Source organism: Ursus arctos, unplaced genomic scaffold (genome assembly GCF_023065955.2).
Source record: "Ursus arctos isolate Adak ecotype North America unplaced genomic scaffold, UrsArc2.0 scaffold_2, whole genome shotgun sequence".
Lineage (NCBI taxonomy): Eukaryota > Metazoa > Chordata > Mammalia > Carnivora > Ursidae > Ursus > Ursus arctos.
In genome coordinates, this window is record NW_026622874.1 from 99938517 (window position 1) to 99961881 (window position 23365).

The 23365-nt window shown below is 48.4% G+C and overlaps 1 protein-coding gene across 5 annotated transcripts in view; it reads left to right on the forward strand.

Annotated features, from left to right (window-relative positions):
• Positions 1-20666, forward strand: part of INTS15 (integrator complex subunit 15) — a 30059-nt gene extending 9393 nt beyond the window's left edge. For 2 of the 5 annotated variants that reach the window (XM_048224776.2, XM_044390200.3), the window contains exons 6-7: positions 11108-11293; positions 16640-16943. In XM_048224776.2, coding sequence (XP_048080733.1) covers positions 11108-11293; positions 16640-16928 — 475 coding nt within the window. In that variant the 3' untranslated portion in view covers positions 16929-16943. Of the gene's footprint in view, positions 1-2966; positions 3741-11107; positions 11294-16639; positions 16944-20162 lie in introns of those variants that run through there. The other 3 variants (XM_048224778.2, XM_026516299.4, XM_044390201.3) reach the window with 2 other exon arrangements.
• Positions 20667-23365: the final 2699 nt, after the last annotated feature.

Genomic DNA, 23365 nt, shown 5'->3' on the forward strand with positions numbered 1-23365 from the left:
CTTACTACTCTTCCCATCACATAGGAATGGCGCTTGATCTGATTAATTTCAGGGACTCTGAGAAGCAAAAGCTGTGTGTGCGGAAACGTTTCAGGCAAATGCAGTATCATTAGTAGCGAAAAACCAGAAGCAACCTCATGGCCCCAAAGCATGGGGATACTTAGTAAATTAGGAGTGATACATGAGAAGGACAGAAATTATGTATCCACCCAAAACAGTAATTGTGGCGACTAAGGGAGGAAGCGTTTGTCTTGCAGGGCAGAACTCCCAGTGTGCACAGGGACGGAAAACAACTGAGTGAAGTTGGCAGGATTACTAACATTCTCCTTCCTTCAGAGGCTCACGTTGGCCTTTATCGGGGACAGAGGGGCTGGGGCTCCAGCGCTGGTGTTGGCTGGCGGCACGGACAGAGGGTGAGCCAGCCCGCCAGGCCCCCCTGCGCTGTGGGCGCTCGCAGCAGCCTGCCCGGCGAGCCTGGGCACGTGTGGCAGGCTGATAACATGCATCACCCGAGGCCGGAGGAGCGGCCAGATACCACCAGCTCACAGGCTGACGGCGAGAGTAGCTGTGGCCAAGGACTGTGCTGCTGTGTGGTTGGGGATCTCGGCGCCGGGCCCCACGGCGGGAGGGCAGCTTCGGTCAGGTGTCTGGAGAGCGCTGGCTCATGGGGGAGCAGAATGGTCCCACTTGACATACTCTGTCAGCAGAACGGACAGCTTGTCCAGAGCGCCATGTGTCCCTCAGGAGCCCACACTGTTCCTTTCTTTTCTTTCTTTTTTTTTTTTTCTTTTTCCCCCCTGGGCTCTAGGAAAATTCCCTGGCATCTGAGGACATCTTTAGCATAAGTTGGCATTTTTCTGCTCCTCTTGCAGTAATCTCTCTGCACTATTTCCCTTCTTGGTGCACAGCTGCTATTTAACGTGTAGAGTTTCAGGGCATTAGAGCAGTGATAGGGGCTAAATCCTTTCTCATCTTAGCATTATGACCAGGGGTCCCCATTGGAATCCCAGTGGAACCTTCTCACAGCCTGTGTTGGGCCCTGTCCTGCTGACACATGCGTCCCAAAACCCAGCCCCCCAGGGGCAGCCTGGCAGCGACACGGGGAAAGACGGGAACAGGGAGTCACTTGGAAAACTTCTTTGACCTCTGATAGTCTTTTCCATTAATTGTCTTTCCAAATAGACTGGAAACTTCTTGAAACCCCTTTTATCTCTGGCAGGGTATGCGTATTCAACCAAACATATGACTTAAATTTTGCTTCTGTAATACCCTCCTTAGATTTATTTCTACGTTTGCTTATTTTGAGTGACTTTCTCACCCCGAATTATAAAAGTGGTAATAACTTAAATGAAAAGGGCTCCGAAGAGCTCCAGGCCCCTAGAAGGCACCAGCTCTCTTCGTGCCTCTGGTTTACTTTCCGAGCCCCTCCTGTGGGCTCTGAGCACCAGACTTTATCCTCGGGGGGGTGGGAGGGGGTGAGGGTCAGTCTGCAGAAGACTTAGCCCCCACTCTCAGAGCTCCAAGTAGGTGGCTGACAGTAGCCAGGGCAAAGTGGCCTGGGGTTGTCCTGGACCAAGCAGGGCCCTGTGCAGGGAAGGTGTGGCCTCGTGGGACGGGGAAGTCCTCAGGGTGAATGATGGGTGTGAACAGGACCTGGCAGGCAGATTTGGTGATGTGGAGAGACCAGCTTAGACACTGGGGTGTGGCTGGAGAGCATGAGCAGAGCCGGTCTGTCTGCAGGGGGGAAAGGGGAGAGGCAGGACTGGGAAAGGAGGTCTCTGTCCTGAAGAGGAGAGGGCCCAAGAAGTTTCTCCAGTTAGGGCGTGATTGGGTATTTGAGGTTGACTGCAGGATGTGGGCCTGCTAAGGCCTGGGAAGCTCATGGTGGTGGGAAAATTAGGAATCTTTGCTGATCTCGCTGGGAGGGCATGTGGGGTTGGCGAGGATGGGACCAATCAGAGTAAACTCTTCAGGGAGTTTCAGAAAGACCAATATTGGAAACCGAAGGGGATTCCAGGAGGGAGGCTGAGGCCATGGATGTCCTGAGCCACAGAGAGGAGAGCACAGGCCCGAGGAGGCGCGTGGCACCCAGGGCTTGGGCTGGTCGTGGGTGGACGGGAGTTGGCGAAGGAGTGACGGGGTCTTCCTGCGGAGACCCTGGGTGTGATGCGTAGGGCTGGAGTGTGGGTACAGAAGGCTCTCACCCCAGAAGTGAAGGAGCAAGTAAGCAGGAGGGTTGGGAGCTCTGCAGAGAGGGAGGGGGAGGGGTGGCCCCTAAAGGTGGGTAAGGGCTGGGTCCAGGCCTGGACCATCCCAAGGGTAGGGCCTATAATCCATGCTCATGTCAGAGTCCCCAAAAGGCCTGTTTTCATTTGTCTGTGCTTGGAATTCAGTTGGGACTCAGTCATTACGAGTGACGTTGAGAACACTGTGGCCTGCTGTCCTGCTTGCTGTGGTGCCTTGGTCATAACCCTCTTAAGTGTAGATAATGGGAGCTGAACTAGATGTGGGGGTTCCCAGGCCACAGATGCTGAGCCTGTGCCTAGAGCTTCGTGGACTCTAAGCCTTGGTGCTGACCCCCCTCCGTGGTCCTGTCCCTGCCCTGCCTTGGGCACCTGCCCTGTGGTTTCCTCAGTTCTCTCCCCCTGAACTGTCTGCCTGCAGGATCCTGCTTTTCCTACTGCCGGCCCCTCCTCTATCTCAGTCCTGCCACCTCCAGGTCACCTCCTGCTCCTCCACCCCCACCCCCCATCCGCCAGCCACAAGCCATCCCCATCTGCTGCGAGTTGACAGATTTCCCCCTCTGGAAACCTCCGTGTTCTGTGTGTGCATCCCATGCCTCTCCCAGTGCATGTGTGAGGCCACAGCGTCCCCAGGCCTGCTCTCCCTTCCCCGGGGCGCCGCGTCCACAAGGGGACAGGCCAGCCCAGCCGCCGTGTGCCTAACCCTTGTCCTTGTATTCGCAGCCTGCTCCAGCTGGTGATCTCGGGCCCTGTGCAGCAGGCGCCACACGCGGCGCTGCCCCCCGGCTTCTACCCTCACATCCACACGCCCCCGCTGGGCTACGGGGCCGTGCCGGCCCACCCCGCCGCCCACCCTGCCCTGCCCACGCACCCGGGGCACACGTTCATGTCGGGCATGACGTTCCCGTTCAGGCCCATCCGCTAGGCCGGCCTCAGTGCCGCCGAGGGGCAGTGCGCCGTCCGCCGGGCTGGAGGAAGTCTTCCAGAGAAGGGGGGAGCCACCCCATCGAAGAGGACCTTTTGGGGGCAGCCAGCAGCCCCTCGTCCCTGGCAGGACTGTCTTGGTGCGGAAGTTGCGCGGCGTCGCAGGCTGGGGGGCCTCCCGCCGAGTCACGTTTGCAGAAGCCCAGATGGGACGCATGAAAGGAAGGATGGACAGCGCCCACGGAGCCATGTGGGTGTCCTGCCGAGACGCGGATTCCATGAGCCGTGTCTGTGTCGTTTCAGACGCGCGAGGAGCCCGTGCCGTCCCGAGCACGGCTGTGATGAGCAGCATTTGCAAGTCCCTTTGGCGTCTCTGCGCGTGAATGTGACAGGCGCCCGCCACCCGGTGTCCCTGAGAGCTCCGTGAGCTCGAAGCCGGGCCTGGTGCGGGCAGGGCAGGGAACTGGGCAGGGGGTTGCGTGAGGACCGCCGGTCCCCGCCCAGGAGCTCCTCTATTTTATTGGGGTCTAAATTTTCCTTTCATATGTTCAAATAAATTTTTTCTAAACAGTTTTATAGACTTTATGGACTGTTTTAAAAACATAGTCAATATGAGTGGCAGTGGTCTCCTTGTGGGTCTGCAGTGATGGGGTAAGGAGTTTGAATACAGTGTTAGGCACCCTCTTAACAGATACACTGCCGACAGCGGGGGTCTGTCTGCTTCCCTCTGTGTTTTTGGCTCCACATGATGGAAGCTGTCTGCCGGGAGTTCTCATTTACTAGTTTTGGGAAAGAAAGATGCCGGTAACAGTGGCATTGAGCTCCCCTGGGCTAGAAGTGAGGCATGAGAGACGCATCCAACAGTGAGCACGAAAGGGCCAAGATGAACTTGTAGGGATGAAATGGAACCTTGTGGTTTGTCTGCTCTTCTGTTCCTGGCCAGACGCCATGACCCGGGAGAGCAGACCAAACCAGCCTGCCCAAGGAATTCCCATGTGTGTGTTTCCTTTTTTTTACGTTGGGGGTTCAGGGCATTCCTCAAGATGAGGAGCATGAGCCCATGCAGCTGCCGTGTAGGGGTCACCCTTGGTCGGAAAGGGTCCCGACGACCTGGGCTTTCTCAGCCACGCAAGCCCGTGGCTTTCTTTGGGCCCCTGCAGGGATCAGCCGGGTTCCCAGAGCTGTAGCGGGTGGGGAGGAACCAGCCTGCAAGTGAGCCTCTTAGGAATCTGGTTTTAAATTGCTTTTGAGAGCCATGCACTAGAAAGGGAATTGCCCTTTCTTTGACTTTGATTTCATTATTCTTGGCTGATTGTGTTCCCTGTTTATGTGTTTATCTGCTGAGGTCAGATCAGGAAAGTAAGAAAGTAAAAGTAAATACCTGCTTCCCTGTCTTGGTGGGGGTGCACCCGTGAAGCTAAGGAGATGAGCGCTCGCTCGTGCTTGGTGGTCGGCTCCGGTGCCAAGTGTTTCTGAAAAGCACGGCGAAGAAGCTCTCCCATCGCTGTGTTGTTAGAGGACGTCTATGAGCACGGCTCCGTCCCAGAAGGAGCCTTCCACCCCAGTTTTCCGGGGACTAGTTAGTTATGGCTTCGCTCCTCTCAGACCCAAGGTGGTTTTTGCCGTGAATGACTGGGTGAACAAACAAGGGGAGGGGAGGAGAGGGGTGGGGAGGGGAGGAAAGGAAGGAGGGAGGGAGGGAGGAGGAGGGAGGGAGGAAGGGAGGGGGGGAGGAAGAGAGGGAGGGAGGAAGGGAGAGAGGGAGGAAGGGAGAGAGGGAGGGGGGAGGGAGGGGGGAGGGAGGAAAAATGTAGGTGTATGTGAATTGTTTACACCTTTACCAATTCTTGCCTTTTCACCTATTAATAGCAAGAATGCTATTTCCTGTTTACTAACTATATGCCAGGGTCTTGCTGATGAGTATTTTACATACATTAAAAATCTGTATATGAGAAAATATGTGCAGAGTATAAAATGAAATATATCCATATAGAATGTACCAAAAACTACAAATTAATCAAAAGACATCCCAACAAAAAAATGAGGGAAGAACACGAACAGATAGTGTTCATAGAAAATACAAACAACCGGGGGCGCCTGGGTGGCTCAGTCGTTAAGCATCTGCCTTGGGGCTCAGGACGTGATCCCAGGGTCCTGGGATCGAGCCCCCACATCAGGCTCTTCCACTGGGAGCCTGCTTCTTCCTCTCCCACTACCTCTGCCCCTGTGTTCCCTCTCTCGCTGGCTGTCTCTATCTCCGTCAAATAAATAAAATCTTTATTTTTTTTTCCTATTTTGTTTTTTTTTTAATTTTTTATTTTAATTTTTTGATATAAAGTTCAATGATTCATTAGTTTGCATATAACACCCAGTGCACCATGCAATACGTGCCCTCCTTACTGCCCATCACCAGCCTATCCCATTCCCCCATGCCCCTCCCCTGTGAAGCTCTCAGTTTGTTAAAAAAAAAAAAGAAAAAGAAAATACAAACAACCAATTAAAAAAAAAGATTCTAAAACTGGTAACCAGGGAAACACAAATTAAAAAGAGACACAAATTAAAAAGAGATGCCATGATTTCCATTTTACCCATCAGATTGGCAGAATAGAAAGTAGCTAATTGTCTGAAGAAACAGTGCTCACACTGTTTGTGTGGACAACTGGTTTAGCCACTCTGGAGAAATGAAGAAGTAAAATGGCCCCATGGCCCAGCAATTCCAGAACCCAAAAAGAGGTGTTCAAAGACGTTCGTGGCTGTATGGTTTGTTTTTGAAGTAACGGCTTTATGGAGAGCGATTTCACTTGCCCAATTCACTCATTTCAAGCGCACGATTTGGTATGTTTACCGAGTCGTGCAAACAAACATCACCACCGTCTATTTCAGAACGTTTCGTCATCCCCCCAAAGAAATCCAGCACCCACTAGTACCCCGTCTCCCCCGCAGCCCCCGGCAACCAATCTACTCTGCGTCTCTCTGGATTTGCCCGTCCTGAACGTCTCGTATAAATGCAGTCATGCGGACGTGGTCTTCTGTGACTGGCTTCTTTCACTCAGCATCATGTGTGTGCGGTTCGGCCATGGTGTAGCATGAACCAGCACTTCGTTACCTTTTACAGCCAATACTACCCCGCTGTATGGCTGGCCTATGTCACATTTGTTCATCCGTTCATCGGTTGATGGACACTTGAACGCTTTGGCTCATATGAACGTTTCTGCCAAGAACATTTATGTACAAGGTTTTGTGTGGGCTATGTTTTCAGTGTTTTCGGACACACACACACACACACACACACACACACACACACACACTTATGGGAAATGCTGGGTATAGTTTGTTTGTTTTTAATAAGGAAAATCCGGAAACTGCCTGAATAGCCTCAGCAGAGGACTGGCCCAACTAGGAGATGTAAATTCAGACATCTTTAGAGACCAGGCAGGTGTGGTCAATGGGTGAAGCTTCCAGAATTAGACACCAGGGGGGTACCGAGGACTGCGCCAAACTAGGGAACTCCTAGGGGTGATCATTGCCGTATCTGGGCACCCGGGCCAAGGTGAGTGTTGCCAGAACTTCTGAGTATTTAAGAGAAGATGGAAATCAATTTTTTTACAATATATTTTTCCTAATTTGAAAACCTCTCTTGGAAAGTGATCTAGGACGTTAGAAGTCAGGATGGTTGGTTGGTGGAAGGTAGGTGTGACCACAAGAGGCTTTGTAGGTGTCAGTCGTGTGTCCTGGAAGTGGGGGTGATGGCCAAAGGAGATTCTCACCCTATCTGGGTTGTTTCAAAGTTCGATTTAGTTGTAGGTTTTTTAATTAAAAGAACCATTCTGAGTTATAATGAAAGGCCACCAGACTTGAATTAGCCCTGACGACGATAAGAGAAGCCCACTTTCGGCAGATCTACTTGCCAACATTGCCCACGTTTTACTTTTTTTACAAAGACAGGGTGTTCTTGTTACCTGTCTAATGAAAAGTTAATTTTTAAAAAGTGCACAGTAGAACTTCTATCTCTGGTCGTGACGGGCCAGATCTTTCAGACCAGCCCTTTCTGCTTTCACTAAAAATGCTGGATAAAATACAGAAATATCTTCAAGTATGGAAGAGCCAACAGGTTGTAAAGAACTTCCAGGTCAGAGGCTAGAGGGGCAGCAACCGCGGGGCAGCTAAGGTGCATTAGGGCCCTTTGCCCTGAGGGTCTCAGGGGTGAAGGGCTGAAGGTAAGGGTCTACTAGGAGACCCCCTCTCTGTTTTGCTATGTCAAGGGCTAGCATATAGCCTCGGGACAAACAGGAGACTGCAAGGAAGTTGCTCTGGCACCAGGCATAACGTGGGGGGGGGGGGGGAATGAAAGGAGATACTTGTTCCTGAGAAGCGAGGGACAGGGACCAGAACTCAGCCGAGCACGGTGATTGGCTGAAGATAAACACCCCAACCCAGTGAACCCTAAGGAACCCAACTCCAAGACTTCAGAACTACTGGAAAGAGAATCTCTCTTTCCAGCTGAGGCTGGGGGATAAGTCTGCAGTTGCTGGGGTGGAGAGTGCTGTCACGGAGGAGCTGAGGAATGAAGAGATTCCGAGTCCGGATGATGTCTGAGCCCTGGATCTTGACGTGCCTGGGGATGGTTTCTATATCCTGGGCATGCATGCATGCATGCATTCATTCATTCATTTTATTTTTATATATCCCAGGCTTTTGAATTGTAAGTCAAAGATGCTTCCCAACCTTTTTCTTCCCCCAAGCTGGTTTAAGGTGATTTTCTCTCACCTGCAACTGAAAGATTCTTGATTAATTCACAAATACATACATCTGTGTATTTTTATAGGCGATATCTGCAGGACTGTGCCCTTAGGTGTTAAGAGTGGCTGTATCTGGGGGTTGGGATTTTAGAAGACGTAGATTTTCTTTTTTTTTTTTTAAGATTTTATTTATTTATTTATTTTTATTTATTTGACAGAGATAGAGACAGACAGCGAGAGAGGGAACACAAGCAGGGGGAGTGGGAGAGGAAGAAGCAGGCTCATAGCGGAGAAGCCCGATGTGGGGCTCGATCCCATAACGCCGGGATCACGCCCTGAGCCGAAGGCAGATCCTAACCGCTGTGCCACCCAGGCGCCCCAGAAGACTTAGATTTTCTAAATTATAGAGTCATGCGGTCTGATGGTAACCTGTAGCCACTTGCGACTCTTGAGTGCTCGAAGCGTGGCTAGGCTGAATGAAGACGTGCTGTACATTGTACGTGAAGAAGACATATTAAAAAAAAAGAAAGTAAATTTGTGGTTAATTCTTAAAATTAATTAGATATTGATACTATTTTGGATATATTGAGTTAAATAAAATATACTACCAAAATTAATTTCACCTGAAACGGTTTACTCTTCTAAATGTAGCTACTAAGATTCCTTAAATTATGTTTATGGCAGAAATATGGCATCATGTTTCTGTTAGCGCTGGTATAGAGAGCACATGAAAGCCGACTTATAAATATTTGTTGAATGAGTATGATGTTTAAAATGTTTGCAACATGCAGTATTAACTTTGTAATCAGATAAACCAAAACTTGGAAATGTTTGCCTTAACTGCAGAGGGCTGGGAATGAGTCCGAATTGCGGGGGGGGGGGCGGGATTAAGTGCGTGGGCTTTGGAATTCCACAGACATTCTCTTTGTGTCCTTGGGCAAGTTAATTCAACCCTCTGAGCCCTGGTTTCTTCAGGCACAGAATGGGGTTAAACACATTTTCGGCCATACATGTAGCTTGACTAAGGTGTCTGAAAGGAGAACCTTTGGCCTCTGTGCTCCTCTGTCTTGTGCTACCACCAAGTTCGAAGGTTCGAGCACTTTACGCCTACCTTTGCGGAGTGGAGGTTGCTAGCTGTCCACCAGATCCACTCTCTCGTCCTACCATATGAGATGGTGGCTGAACCCATCACTAGATTCCTTTCCCCAACCTCCCTTGTACGTGACGTCATCTCTCAACCTTGGGCAGTATGGATTGGACAGCTGAACCACTCGGAATTTTCCTAGGAATTTAGTTATGCTGGCCAAGAAAAATGCACCTCTCATAACTTCCGCTGTGGGTGTCAGGCCCATCCTGGCACCTGCTTCTCAGGAGACTTGAACTCATCGCATTAGGACTGGACTTTAGTGTCGCTGCATGTAGCTGAAACCTAGGAATTGTGCGGTGGCCTTCTCTCTGATGTGCGGGTCCTAGGGTCGAATCCATGTTGTCCAAGCTTGCGCTGTCACAAGGATCAGCTGGCTGCTTGTTGAAAATGAGCATCAGAAGCTTCTTATTCAAGAGGCCTGGGGAGCGTGTCTGGGAATCTGTTCTTTTAACAAGTGCCCCAGGTGATGCCTATAATCAAGTCATTTTAAGAAAGACTTGGCCCAGTAATCATCATAACTGCCCAATACACCAGAAATAATGGAGGAGAAAAAAATGGGATGTGACTTGCAAACAAAGAAACTAGCCTCAAGCCTTCCTTTTAGACAGAGACCCTGGGGGAGAGCCCCAGGCCACCCCACAACAGGTACTTGGTGTCACCAGAGACTTGGTTTTGCAGGTAGGGATAGTTTGGTAAATGACAGGATCAGCAGACCTCATGGACATCATTTTACCGATGCACGTGCTTGGCGGTGGAGGGGGTTCCTTGGTCGGCTGGTTCTGCTCACTGGGGCACTTGTCCAGTACCTTCAAGATTCCCTGAGGGGACCCTCATCTCTGAATTGTTGCATTAATTTTTTTACTGAGGTCAAATCCACAGAACATAAAACTCACTGTTTTTTTAAAGTGTGTGCGATGCAGTGGTTTTTAGAATACTCATCACATTATGCAACCATCACAGTTATCCAATTCCAGAACATTTCAGTCGCTCCAGAAAGAAACCCCGTACATTTCGTTCTCCCCTTCCTATCCCTTGACAAGTTATAGACGTGCCTATTGTACATATTTCATATACATGAAATCATATAATATGTGGCCTTTTTTTTAAAGGTTTTATTTATTTATTTGACAGAGCGAGAGAACACAAGCAGGTGGAGTAACAGGCAGAGGGAGAGGGAGAAGCAGACTCCCCACTGAGCCAGGAACTAGATGTGGGGCTCGATCCCAGGACCCTGGGATCATGACCTGAGCCGAAGGCAGTTGCTTAACCAACTGAGCCACCCAGGCGCCCTATATGTGGTCTTTTGTGACTGGCTTTTTTCACTTAATATTATGTTTCTCAAGGGTCATCCATGTTGTGGTATCTGTCAGTGCATCGTTCATGTTTATGGCTGAATAATATTCCATTGTGTGGATAGACCGCATATTGTGTATCTGTTCAGCATTTGATGCACATTTAGGTGGTTTCCACTTTTTTGGCTATTATGACTAGTGCTGCTATGAACATGTGTGTACGTATGTTTGTTGGAACACCTGTTTTCAGTTCTTATGGGTAGACATGTAGGAGTGAAATTGCTGGGTCATACAGTAACTCTATGTTTTTCTAAGGAACTGCCATCTAGGAATAAATTTAGCTAAGGAAGTGAAAGACTAGTACACTGAACACTATGAAAGTTGAAAGAAATTAAAGAAGACCTCAGTAAGTAGGAAAACATCCCATGACTTAATATTGTCAGGATGGCAGTCCTCTCCAAATTGATTCACAGATTCAATGCACTACCCATCGAAATTCCAGCTGCCTTTTTTTTTTTTATAGAAATGAACAAACTGATCCTAAAATTTACATAGAATTACAAGGGAGCCCAGATACTCAAAACAATCTTGGGCGGGGGGGAACAACATTGGAAGACTCACAATTCCTAACTTTAAAACTTACTACAAAGCTACAGAAATAAAAACAGCATGGTAGTGGTAAAGAAACGGACATAAGAGACCAATGGAACAGAGTAGGAGTTCAGAAATAGACCCATATATCTATGGTCAATTATTTTTCAGCAAGGGTGTCAAGACCATTCAACAGGAAAAGAACAGTCTTTTCAACAAATGGTGCCAGGACAAATGGATCTCAGCATGCAGAAGAATGAACTTGGACCCCTATCTCACACCATATATAAATATTACCTCAAAATGGAGTGAAGACCTAAATGTGTGTATTGGGGCACACCTTCAACACTCTGCCAGGTAGGTAACTACTCTGCCTTAGCTTTCACTTCCTGCTTGCCTACAGACAGGGCTGAAAGCTTAGAGCCTTTTCAGGTCTTTCCTGAGCATAGGCATGGCCCCAGGCATGCCCATGGTCTTCTAGATTTCTAGAAATATGTCAGAGCTTCTCAAAGCCCTGATTCTTCCAAAGTATCTCATTCTCAAGCTTTTCTTATTTCTCAAGCTCTTTCCTCCTCAGCTTTTTAGTTAGTCTGTTGCTTGCCCCAACTATTATCCATTGCCTCCAGCAACCACTAAACATTTTCCTATAAATATTTTTGATAAATGCCCCTCAGTAACAGCTTCAGTGGTGGGAAAGTTCCAAGGAAAGAAAACACAAGGCTTTTGAGTGGATCTTCCAAAGAGCCATCAGACAGATCAGCAAGAACATTTCTTTGCAAATTAAGTCTGTTCCGCTGTCCCATTGCTACTAGTACCAGGAATTCAGCTGTTCTTTTCTTTCTTTTTTTTTTTTAAGTTTTTATTTTTATTTAAGTGATCTCTACACCCAACATGGGACTTGAACTCACAACCCTAAGATCAAGAGTCGTATGCTCTTCCTACTGAGCCAGCCAGGTGCCCCTCAGCTGTTATTTTCAAGAATGCTGCTCAACCAGGGAGCAGAGAATGGGACAGGGTAAGGTAAAATGCCACAAAGCTTGCTGATCTTACCAAGACCAGGCATTTTTCTTTTTTATAAGCACTCCTTGGGTTGTTGCAAGCTTTTAGTTTCTAGAGTTCCAAAAAAGGTTGATTCTTACAGTTCTTGCCAATTTTTTTTATTGCTTTTGTAAAGGAGCTGACTTTTGGATGGGAAGGGGAGAGGAGAGATACAGGGTTTCTTTCTGGGGCAATAGAAATACAGTTCTTTAGTATTCCGTGTTGAATTTATCCTTTGATGTTTTGGTGAGATCTCAGCTTTTTGTTTTTGTTTTGGTGTTTGTTTGTTTGTTTGTTTGTTTTGCATTTTTAAAATAGTTTCTCTAGGGATTGTAATTACATGTGTCTAATTTATCACAGTCTACTCAGAGTTAGGATTTTAACAGTTCAAGTAAAGTGTACAAACCTTACAATTTTACTGCCCCCTTGTGTTATCATTATATGTATTACATCTACACACATTGAAAGTCTTGCTGGGTAATGTAATTTTTACTTCAACATTATCCATATTTTAAAGAACTTAAGAGGAGAAAATTAATCTATTACATTTATTCGTGTATTTATCATTTCTGTTGCTCTTTCTACATTCCTAGAGTCCCAAACTTCCCTCTGGTATCATTTCTCTTCTGCCTGAAGGCCTTTCTTCCTTCCTTCCTTTCTTTCTTTCTTTCTTTCTTTCTTTCTTTCTTTCTTTCTTTCTTTCTCTTTCTTTCTTTCTTTCTTTCTTTCTTTCTTTCTTTCTTTCTTTCTTTCTTTCTTAAGATTTTATTTATTTCACAGAGAGAGAGAGAGAGACAGCGAGAGAGGGAACACAAGCAGGGGGAGTGGGAGAGAAAGAAGCAGGCTCCTAGCGGAGGAGCCTGATGTGGGGCTTGATCCCAGAACGCCGGGATCACGCCCTGAGCCAAAGGCAGGCGCTTAATGACTGTGCCACCCAGGCGCCCCTGAAGACCTTTCTTTAGCATATCTTTTAGAGCAGGTCTGCTAGTGATTAATACTCTTAATTTTCTTTCATCTGAGAATGGCTTTCTGTCACTTTCCTCCCTGAAAGATATTTTTGTTGAACATAGAATCCTGGTTTGATATTTCTTCTATTTAAGCACTTTAAAAAGGTGGTTCCACAGTTGGGGTGCCTGGCTGACTCAGTGGAGTATGCAACTCTTGATCTTGGGGTTATAAGTTCGAGCCCCATGTTGGGTGTAGGGATTACTTAGAAATAAAATCTTTGAAAATGTATTGTTCCACTGTCTTGTGGCCTCCATAATTTCTGATGAGAAATTCAGTTATTTGAATTGTTATCCCCTCTCTTTGTAATGTGAAGTTTTTCTCTGGCTGCTTTCAAGACTTTTCCCCCTTACCTTTGGTTTTCATCAGTTTGACTATGATGTGTTTGGATATTTGGTTTTTTATCTTATTCTTTTGGGCGTTTTCTGACATTCTTAAATTTGTAAATTTAAGTCTTTACCCAACTTTAGGATGTCTTTCGTCATTATTTCTTCAGATATCGTCTCTGCACCAGTCTCTTTCTCCTCTCCATTAGGGTCTCATGACAGTAATGTTAGACCTTTTGATGCTTCGTAGATCACTGAGGCTCTTTATTTTTTCAGTCCTTTTCACCCTGTGGTTTCTATTTATGTGTCCTCAACGTTACTGACTCATTTGTCATCTCCATTCTGTTACTGATCCCTCTCAGTGATTTGGTTTTGTTTGCTCTTTGTTTGCTTTCTTTTGTTTTGTTTGTGTTTTTTGTTTGTTTGTTTGAAGTTCTAAAGTCTTTTTTATACAGTTTATATTTATCTGCTGAAAACAAGTTCCATTCATTTCAACCACGTTTACTTTTACCTCATGGAGGATAGTTATAATTGCCTTAGAGTCTTTGATAATTTCGACACCTAGGTCATCTCGGGGTCGGTATATGTTGATTGTCTCTTCCCTCATGAACTGGCCGTATTTTCCTGGTTCTCGGTATGTTGAGTAATTTTGGGTTGTGTGCTATCCATTTGCAATCCTGCTTTGTTTTTTTTGTTTTTGTTTTTTTTTTCTTTTTGAGACTCTGGGTCTTGTTACATTCTCTGGAGAATATTGGAATGTTGCTTTTTTTGTTTGGTTAAAACAGGTGGTCAACGTGGTCAAGACCACAAATTCTCTTTCCTTCTGTGTTCAGTGGTTCCCATGTCAGTTCAGTTTTCAGAGACTTTGCTGCATGTCTGAATGTGTCCCGTGGACGCCCTGGTGTGATGGGTGTTCGATGATACATAGCAGCTGGGGAACCCAGTCTCAAGCTTGCTTCCCTTCAGAGTTTCCTCCACACTCCCTGACTCCCAGGTCCCCTTTTCCAGATACCTCTGACCAGGAAGATGAGATTCTCTAGGAATGGCAGCCCTCCCCTGCCCCCGTAGGCACAGTTCCGTGTGACTGGGCTTCCTCTGGGATGAAGTAATGAGAGAAAAGACAGAGGGAAGCAAATGACAGGGATCCCCTCATTCTTCACACAGCAGGGACCCTTTATCCTCAGTCCTCTATCCAGAAATGTGGGTCCTCTCTCAGGATGTTAGGTGCCCATGCCCCCCCCCGCCCCCCCCATAACAATGAGGTTCCACAAATGGCCCTGGGCTCAGGGTAGGACTGGGGAGAAGAAGAAAAATGTGGAGATTCTCCACCCCCTGTCCTGCTCACAGGGACCACTGTCCCGGTCTTCTGGCTATAAACATTAGTTTCTCTTGAAGGTTTTTCTGTCTCCACCTGCTCTGCAGGTCCCTAATTCAACTGGCCTCCGCCCAAGGCCAGGAGATAAAGGCGATAAACAAACAGGAAGCCGCGTCTGCTGTGCTGGCTTCTCGTGTGTTCTGACTTTCCCAGTCTGCCTGCTACTATTTACTTTTCATAGCCTTTAGGTCATTGCATTTTGGGTTTTTCCAGTTTTCAGTTGTAATCAGCAGATGAAGGAGATGAGTCCCCTTTTATCTCCTTAGAAACCTTTCCCACAGATGCCATTTGCTCCTTCCTCAGGCCTGGGATTATCTGAGAAGCAGAGAACTAATTCCAGATCCGTATGCACCAGGCTTGGGGTTTTTCTGGTCATACGATCTTATAAAACCTAGGTCGATTGCTAATTAAAGTCATGTCAGGAGACAGAATTGTACATTGGCCGTAGCCACAGGGTTCCGCAGGCTGGGCCGCTCTTGAGGTCCAAATAGCCCCTTGGTTGCCTGTTGCCTTGATCACCCAGCTTGGTGTGGATTGATTGACTGCTGAGTCCTGAATCCTCTCTCTAGTGGCCTTGACCTAGGGCCTGGGTGGGGAACCCCAGGCTGGGGATGGGATGGCAAGAGCTCATAGTGGATGCCAAGATGCACTCTCCAGATACTCCTCCCCCCTTCGGGGTTGAAGGATGTGTCCCCCTGAGCTGCCCTGTGTGTTGCTGCCAGACAGCACCTAGCTACTAGCCATCTGCAGACTTGCATTTGCTGAAGGGCAACACCTTGCCCCAGGTCACACCCCCACCCTGGGGGATCCTGTATGTAATGACTGATGCAGGTTCACAAAGACCTGGCTCTCATGCCCCCAGCTTGTGACAACTCTGAAAACCCTCTTAGCTTCAGAGGTCCCCAATGGGTTGCCTGTGGCCTTCCCCGAGACCCCACGACAGTCTCGAGTCTCCTCCACCTGGTCCTTCTTCCTCCCCTTCTCCCATCCTGTTCCCAGCCCTCTGTAATGAGGCTGGGGCAGGCCTCCTGCCAAATCTCCACCCCAGAGTCAGCATCCTAGCAAACCAAACCTGCAACAGAGACTTTCTCTGCCACCAGGCCTACCTAGGCTGTGTCCTCGGCGATGAATGCAACGCCGCAGTCCAGGCACGGGGTGACAGGTCACAGCAGCCAGCACAGAGGCCTGGCTCAAGCTGCCGTTCTCCAGACCCGGGAAGGTCAGCTTACACACACTAGGTATTTTATTTCTGGGCTGCGCACTGGTTTCATGGACGTAGTCACTGATTTGAGCACCAGACCATTGCCTGAGAACCGATTTCCACGCCACCCATACAATACCTAATGTAGGAAGCGTCCCTTCTTTGCTTCTGGAAATTTAGTGCTGCCTCCGGGCCTCGGCCTGTAGAGTATCCTTCCATCCCTGCACAGACTAGGAAGTTCGTTTCCATGGCCTGGAGGCACCATGCCTGGCTGATAAAGAGCTTTTCTAGTGATCCTGTCGCTAGCCCATTTCTCAAATCAAGGGTGAGTCCTCTGAGCCCCTTTGGGAGAGGTAGTAGGGACAGAATGTGTTCCAGCCCCCAAATTTCCATATTCTGTCGCCAATCCAGGCCAAGGGCAGTGCCCCTAGGCACAGAGCTATTTGGTTCAGGTGGGCATGGCTCCCCGGGAAACTGCGGCACCACACCCTGGGGGCAAGCCAGCACAAAAACACAGGTTCCCATCATCACTTAGTCCTCCCATTCAGCCTGAGCCAAGAAGCCACACTGTGCTCCTTGTGGATGAGTTTCCTCACGGTTCCTTCCCCTCCTACCGTCCCTGCTCCCCATTCAAATGACTGAAGTTCTAGCCCCTCAGGACTTTGTTTGGAAATAGGGTCATTGCAGATGTCATTGGTTAAGATGAGGTCATTAGGATGGGCCCCAATCCAATATGACCGGGGGGTACTTGGACACAGGCACGCACAGGGAGAACACCTGTTGAGTGACGATGAAGACAGAGATCGGGATGACGCTTCTGCCAGCCAAGAAACACCACAGACTGACGGGAGCACCAGAAGCTGGGAGAGAGACAAGGAGCAGACCCTCCCTCACAGCCTCAGAAGGAATCAACCCCTCCAACACCCTGATCAACACCTCTGGAACTGTCCAACACTCATTTCCATGGTGTCCACCCTGTGTGTGGTACGTTGTCATGGCAACCCCAGGAAGCTCGAACAGAGTCCAAGTGGAGCTCCCTTCTGGTGACCCAGGAATCGACCCGAGACCCAGGTCTCGGGCTGTGGCTACCAGTGCGTTGCGGTGCTCTCAGAGCAGCCCCACAAAGGTCCCCGGTTCAATCTGGGCCTCAGCAAAGGAATGCTGAGATCTTACTGGAAGGGAATTAATGCTGTTAGATGGACCCATCCAAAGCTATGGTTCTGGCATCCCTGTTCCCTTCAGGTGATCCTCCAGGGCCTCAATGTCGGAGGACCCATGGTCTCAGGTGGCCCTCGCTGGCACCCGGATGTTGTTTTAACAGAACACACTGGCCCTGAACACATGTGGGAGTCTCCTTGCCTTGTCCTCATCTTGGTCCAATAGCCAGTTTCAAATCCCAAATTTTTCTGGGGTATCTGGGCCTGAGTGCCACTTCTAGTACCAATTTCTGTGTTTGTGAGGGTTCTCTGTTTGCCGAGACCAACCTTGAGTGAATTCGGCAGGAAAAAGGGTTTTTGTGGAAGCAGTCAAGGGCCCGTCACAGGAAGGGTGGGGACCGGAGCTCTAGGATTCTCAGCAGTGGGAACTCGGGGGGAGACTCTCTCTGTGTAAGACATCTCCGTGGGCGCATTCCACCCAGTCATCTTTGGGTCCAGTGAGCTTCTTCTCCAGATCCCCGGGAGAGGAAGAGAATGATGTGCCCATCTCGGGTCAGATGCCGCACCTTTATAGACGAGAGGTGAAGCTTGGATTATTATCCTGAGTTGTCTTTGCGACATTAGTAGGTGTAAAAAGCACCCCCAGTCTGATTAGTTTATTAATTCATTCAACAAATACTTACAGAGTGTCTACTGTAGTGGGTACTCGGGAAACAAGGGTGACCAACCTAGACCAACTCCTTGTCCTTGCAGCTGGCAGCCGTGGGAGGGAGGCAGACCCCAATCATATTGTAAAATCGGAATCAAGCGAGTGCCATGGGCTCCTATGCTCTGAGAGAGAACACTGGGGGTTTGACCTGAGGAAGCAAGGCCTGACATTTGCCCCCTGGGCCACCACTATGCATGCCCTAGATGCTTTCCAGGCCATCTGTACTGCTCCCCAGCCTGTCATTCTTCCCTGGATCATATTCCAAACCTCCTCCATCATCCCCAGTGGAAAGATGAAACTTCCTGCAGCCCCAAGCCACCATCAGGGCACAAGTCCATCACACTCCTCTCCCCAGTAGGGCCCCCACTCCTGGCCCATGTCTGTTCCTCTCTGTCTCTCCTTCTCTCTGTCTCTATTGTTCACTGTCTCTTGTCTGTCTCTCTCAGCAAGGAAAAATCAAAAGCACAAGACTTTAGAAACTGGAACACAGAAGAACTGGTGGATCTGACTTAGCAGAGTAGAGAAAGTTGAAAACTAAACTATCAGAGGGGGAAGCCAACAAGAAACAACCCAGTTTCCCCCCAGAAAGCCTGCAGAATGCAAGGCTCCCAGTGTGGATGAAAACTGAAAGACTGCTACAAAGTATCACAAGGGGCCAGTGGGTCCGCACACCTCCCCTCCCACTTCGCATCTACTCTGGCTAAAGCCTGGTACCAAACAGGCTCTGACTTTGGGAACACTGGACAGAGTCAGAGGCAGGGAGAGTTCTTCTTGAAACCATGGGGTTTAGTGAAATCTGCTTTCCAAAATGTAAGACCTCTCTTCCCAGTCTTTTTACCCACCATTTGGCTCCTAGAATGCTCAGGGCCAAGTTACTTCCCCAGACAGGGGATCAAACGTGTCCTTTCTAGAGAAACTGGCCCGAGAGAAAATACTACCAAATGTTGGAGGACACCCCTCCGCACAGCAGAGTCCCTCTCTTGCTTGGAGAACAACTCACTCCACACACATCACCGAACAGCCCAGCATCACCCGGCATCTTAGGACATCCTCTGACAGGAGAAATGAAGCAAACACTTTTTTAAAATAAAAAATTAACTAGAGCAAACAATGATGATAGAGGAAGCAGGAACAAAGTTAATTGTCTTCAGTGAGACAGAAGCAAACATTGCAATCATGCAACAAGAGCATGTATAAGAAAAAAACCAAGTCTGAGAATAAGAAAGCTCTGGAAATTAAAGACAGGCTTGCAGAAATGAAAGCAGAAAGTTTAGAGGACAGTGATGAGAAACTCTTCTAGAAAGTGTAACCAAGAGGGGCACCTGGGTGTCCCCATCATTTGGGCGTCAGACTCTTGATTTCTGCTCAGGACATGATCTCAGGGTCGTGGGATTTAGACCCGCGTCGGGCTCCTTGCTCAGCATGGAGTCAGCTTGTCCTTCTCGCTCTGCTCCTCTCCTTGCTCTTTCTCTCTCTGTCTCAAATAAACGAATAAGTAAATAAATAACATCTTTTTTAAAAAAGGAAAGTGTAACCAAGAGATTAAGTGATGAAAATGAAAGAGAAAGTACAATGACATTAGAGGATCAGAACAGAAGGTCCAACACCCGAATAATCAAAATCCCAGGAAAGCAGAAAAGAGAAAATGGAAGGGGGCACTATCAAATAACTCAAATTCATTTCTCAGAACAGAAAAGCATGAGTCTCCTGATTGAAGTGGCTGCCTGCATGTCTGTCGTCATGGAACCTCAGAATATACAGGTTAAAAAAAAAAAAAGGCGCCTGCGTGGCGCAGTCGTTAAGCGTCTGCCTTCAGCTCAGGGCGTGATCCCGGCGTTCTGGGATAGAGTCCCACATCAGGCTCCTCTGCTGGGAGCCTGCTTCTTCCTCTCCCACTCCCCCTGCTTGTGTTCCCTCTCTCGCTGGCTGTCTTTCTCTGTCAGATAAATAAATAAAATCTTAAAAAAAAAAAAAAAAGATTTACAAGCTTCCAGAGAGAAAAATACCAGCCACACAGAGAGGATCCGGTATCAAAATGGCACAGGACATCCTTCATAGCCACACTGGGGGCCAAAAGACAATGAAAGGATGTCTTTAAAATCAGAGGAGAAGACATTGGCATTCTAGAATCCGTGCTCAGTCACATGTAAGAATAAAAACTTTTTTTTTTAAATTTTATTTATTTATTTGAGAGAGGGAGACAGCACAAGCAGGGGGAGGGGCAGAGGCAGAGGGAGAAGCAGACTCCCCGCTGAGCAGGGAGTCCAACATGGGGCTCGATCCTGGGACTCTGGAATTATGACTTGAGCCAGAGGCAGACACATTTTAACCGACTGAGCCATCCAGGCACCCTGAAAAAAAACTTTTTAGATGTGAGGGCTCCCTGGATTTTATTTGCCATATACTCTTTCTCAGGAAGACCACTAAAGAATGTGCTCCCCGGAAGGAAGGTGGCGATGATCAACGTTAGCGGCACAGCATTCCATCCGCGCCTTAGCTCGTAGACGTCTGCAGTTCCCACACTGGCAGGAGGCTGGCTCTCCAGAGGCACAAACGTGCCGGCTCTTTGCCTGTTGCCTCTTGACTCAATCCCTATCCTTCCATATGCTCGATTGCAGGAGGCTGGAAGATGGGAAATGACATTTCTCTGGGCTCCCTTGCCAGCTGGCCTCTGGCTAGATTCTGCTAATGGGAAGCACCAAGGGGGGATCAGAAGTCAGGATGGAAGCAAAGACCTTTCCTGTTTCTGGCAGAGCCGTCACTGCTGGAGAGTCTGAGCTGATTGCTTCTTGCTCACATACCCCAGTTCCAACAGTTTTGCCTACCCCTGCCTCGTTGATACAGCAAATGTGTCTCTCTACAATACCGTTTTCCCCTCTCGCCCCTCTAGCCCCAGAGGTCCTAATCTCTGGGTAGTTCCATTGTCCCCTGTGCTCCAGCCCTTTTAACATGGGACCATTTTCCTGTATTAAATGTTCTGCTTAATTACTTATACATTCTGGTGTTTTCCTGACTGCATGGACAGCTCAAGCTGATGTTCCACTGTCTTCTGGTTGCTCCATCGGGAGCACATGGCCTCCAAGGCCGCACCGCAGGGGAGGCGTGAGAGGGAGGTGGCCCACCAGCTCTTAAGTGCTTTGGCTTAGACATAGCCCAGGTCACTTCCCTTCATAGTCCCCTGGCCAAATTAATCACTGAACCCCCGCTGAACTGCATGTAAGACTTGGAAATGTAGGGGAACGCTTGGAATACTTGGTGAGTGCTGAGTGTCTCTATTAGGACTTACGAAGGAGAGAGACGCGGTGTGAGGAAACAGATTAATGCAGGAGAGAGAGCAAGAGACATGGAGTCCCAGATGATGACATCAGACTCCCAGGCCGACAGAGCACTCCAGAGGGCAAACTGCCCAATTTGGATCCAAAGGCAGGAGGCTCCAGAAGGGATCTCTGGAAACAAAATGAAACAAATAGATTTTCTGACGAGTTTGACCAGGTGGAAATTTGGGTTCACGGGCATGTAGAGAGCCAAAGGAGGATGCAGAGAGACTTTTCAGGAGATTCTAAGACTGAATCAAAGCAATTTTTAAAAAGAAAAAAGAGAAAGAGGAGGAGAGATTAATTCTAGGAAGAACTAATACAAATCCTTTTACTGGGCTCCGCAGTGAAAAATATCTACAGAGATGTACTCATGGGAACAGTACGTGTGGTTGACCCCCGACTGTGATAAAACTGTGGAGGGGTGTGGTCCCGTCCTGCACTTCTGCAGCTGACCACAGAGATGGCACAGACTCCACGAGATAAGGGCATCACCCCCAGCAAGACTGTCCTCACGGTAGACACCAGCTGCAAGTTTGGGAGTCCCCGGGCCCCTGGCACTTCTGACCAACTGGCCACAAACTCACGGATTCCTTTGACCTACTCAGGTCAGATCACTAACTAGATCAACTCGCAGAATTCAAGTGCGATTCAAGTACGATTACAGTTTTACCACAAAGGCTACCAAGCAGGACCAACAATGGTCCCTGAAGACCTCTAAGGTCTAGGAAGAGTCCTGAATGTAGAGCTTCCATGTCTTCTTTCTGGACACAGAGAGTCTATCACCAACCAGGAAACTCACCTGAATCTTGGTGCCCATAGTTTTTACTGGTGTTTCATTGCGTAGGCGTGATCGATCAAATCACTGGCCATGTGACTGACCTCCATGGTTGGGTTGATATCACCCAGCTTAGAGCCCCAGCCCTGTAATGACAGGGTTGGTCTTTCTGGTATGACCAGCCCCCATCCTGAAGCTAATCCAGCCCCCTCACCCCCTGAATAACAAAGACATTCCTATCACTGGAGAAATTCCAAGGGTGTAGACACTCTATCCCAGGAAACTGGATAAAGACCAGACAGATTATTGTAGGGAGGAAGGAGACATATGTATGTGTGGCTTAAAGGGTTAAATCTGCATCTTCCAGAGTGGGATGTCTGTAGATACTACCTAAAATGGAAAGACCAAATAATAGCATTATAAACATATTATTTAGAAACATGGCAAAAAAGATACCAGAAGAAACAGGAGGGGACTCAGAAGTGAGGAGAGATTTTTGTTGTTTCTTAAGCCTCGTAGAACAATTTGACTTATTCAATTCAGTAGTGTATAGCCTGGACCAAAAAATTAAAGGGAGAGGGGCTCCTGGGTGGCTCAGTCAGTTGAGCATCGACATTTGATTTCAGCTTAGGTCATGATGTTAGCGTCGTGAGATCGAGTCCCATGTTGGGATTCTCTCTGTCCCTCTCCCTTTGCCCCTCCCCATCCCCTCTGCTCGCTCTTTCTTTAAAAAAAAAAATTAAAGGGAGAAAGAGGAAGAAAAGGGGTGGCTGTCGTTTGTGAGGTGCTCAGTCATGGTCATGGACAGGAGAGAGTCTTCAGGATAGAACCATTGATTTGGGAACACACAGTGATGTAAATTAAGGTGAGCAACGTACCTGCAAAGGAGTCCAGAAGAGGCAGACCGAGAGGAAGGGGAAACCAAGGGTGGTCCTTCTCATCGACCGCCAGAGAACTGTCCAAAGCTGCCTAGCGGTGGACTAGCATGAGATTGAGTGACATGGAGGTCACTAGTGACATTGGAGGGAGCTGTCTGGGTGGAGTGATGGGGCCGAGGCCAAGTTGGAGAAAGGGAAGGAGGAAGGAGGGACAGGTAGACTGAGATTTGGACAGAACTGCTATGGGGCTTCTTTCCAGGAAGTTTGGCCACTGAGGGCAGCAGAGAGAAGGGGTTGCATGTTTTTAAGATGGGAGAGCCGGGAATGAGCAAATGCTCTTGGAAAGAAGCCAGCAGAGAGAGCGCTGAAAGATTCAAGGAGTGAGTGGATCCTCTGGATCCTCTGGGCGTGAGGTCTCCCTGGAGGAAAGAGGAGGCAGAGACAGCTCTGCTCCCAGCCCTCCCAGGGGAGGGGAGGTGCAAGGCTGGCTGGGGGGGGGGGGGATGCTCACTACCCTTCAAGTCCTGGCTAGTGGAGTGCTGTCCCTATTCCACAGATGCAAGGGAATAATCTGCCTCATGACCCAACTGTAAGAGGCCGTTGCAAATCTAGATTTTTCTGCCTCCAAAGCTAGGCTCTTGCTGCATT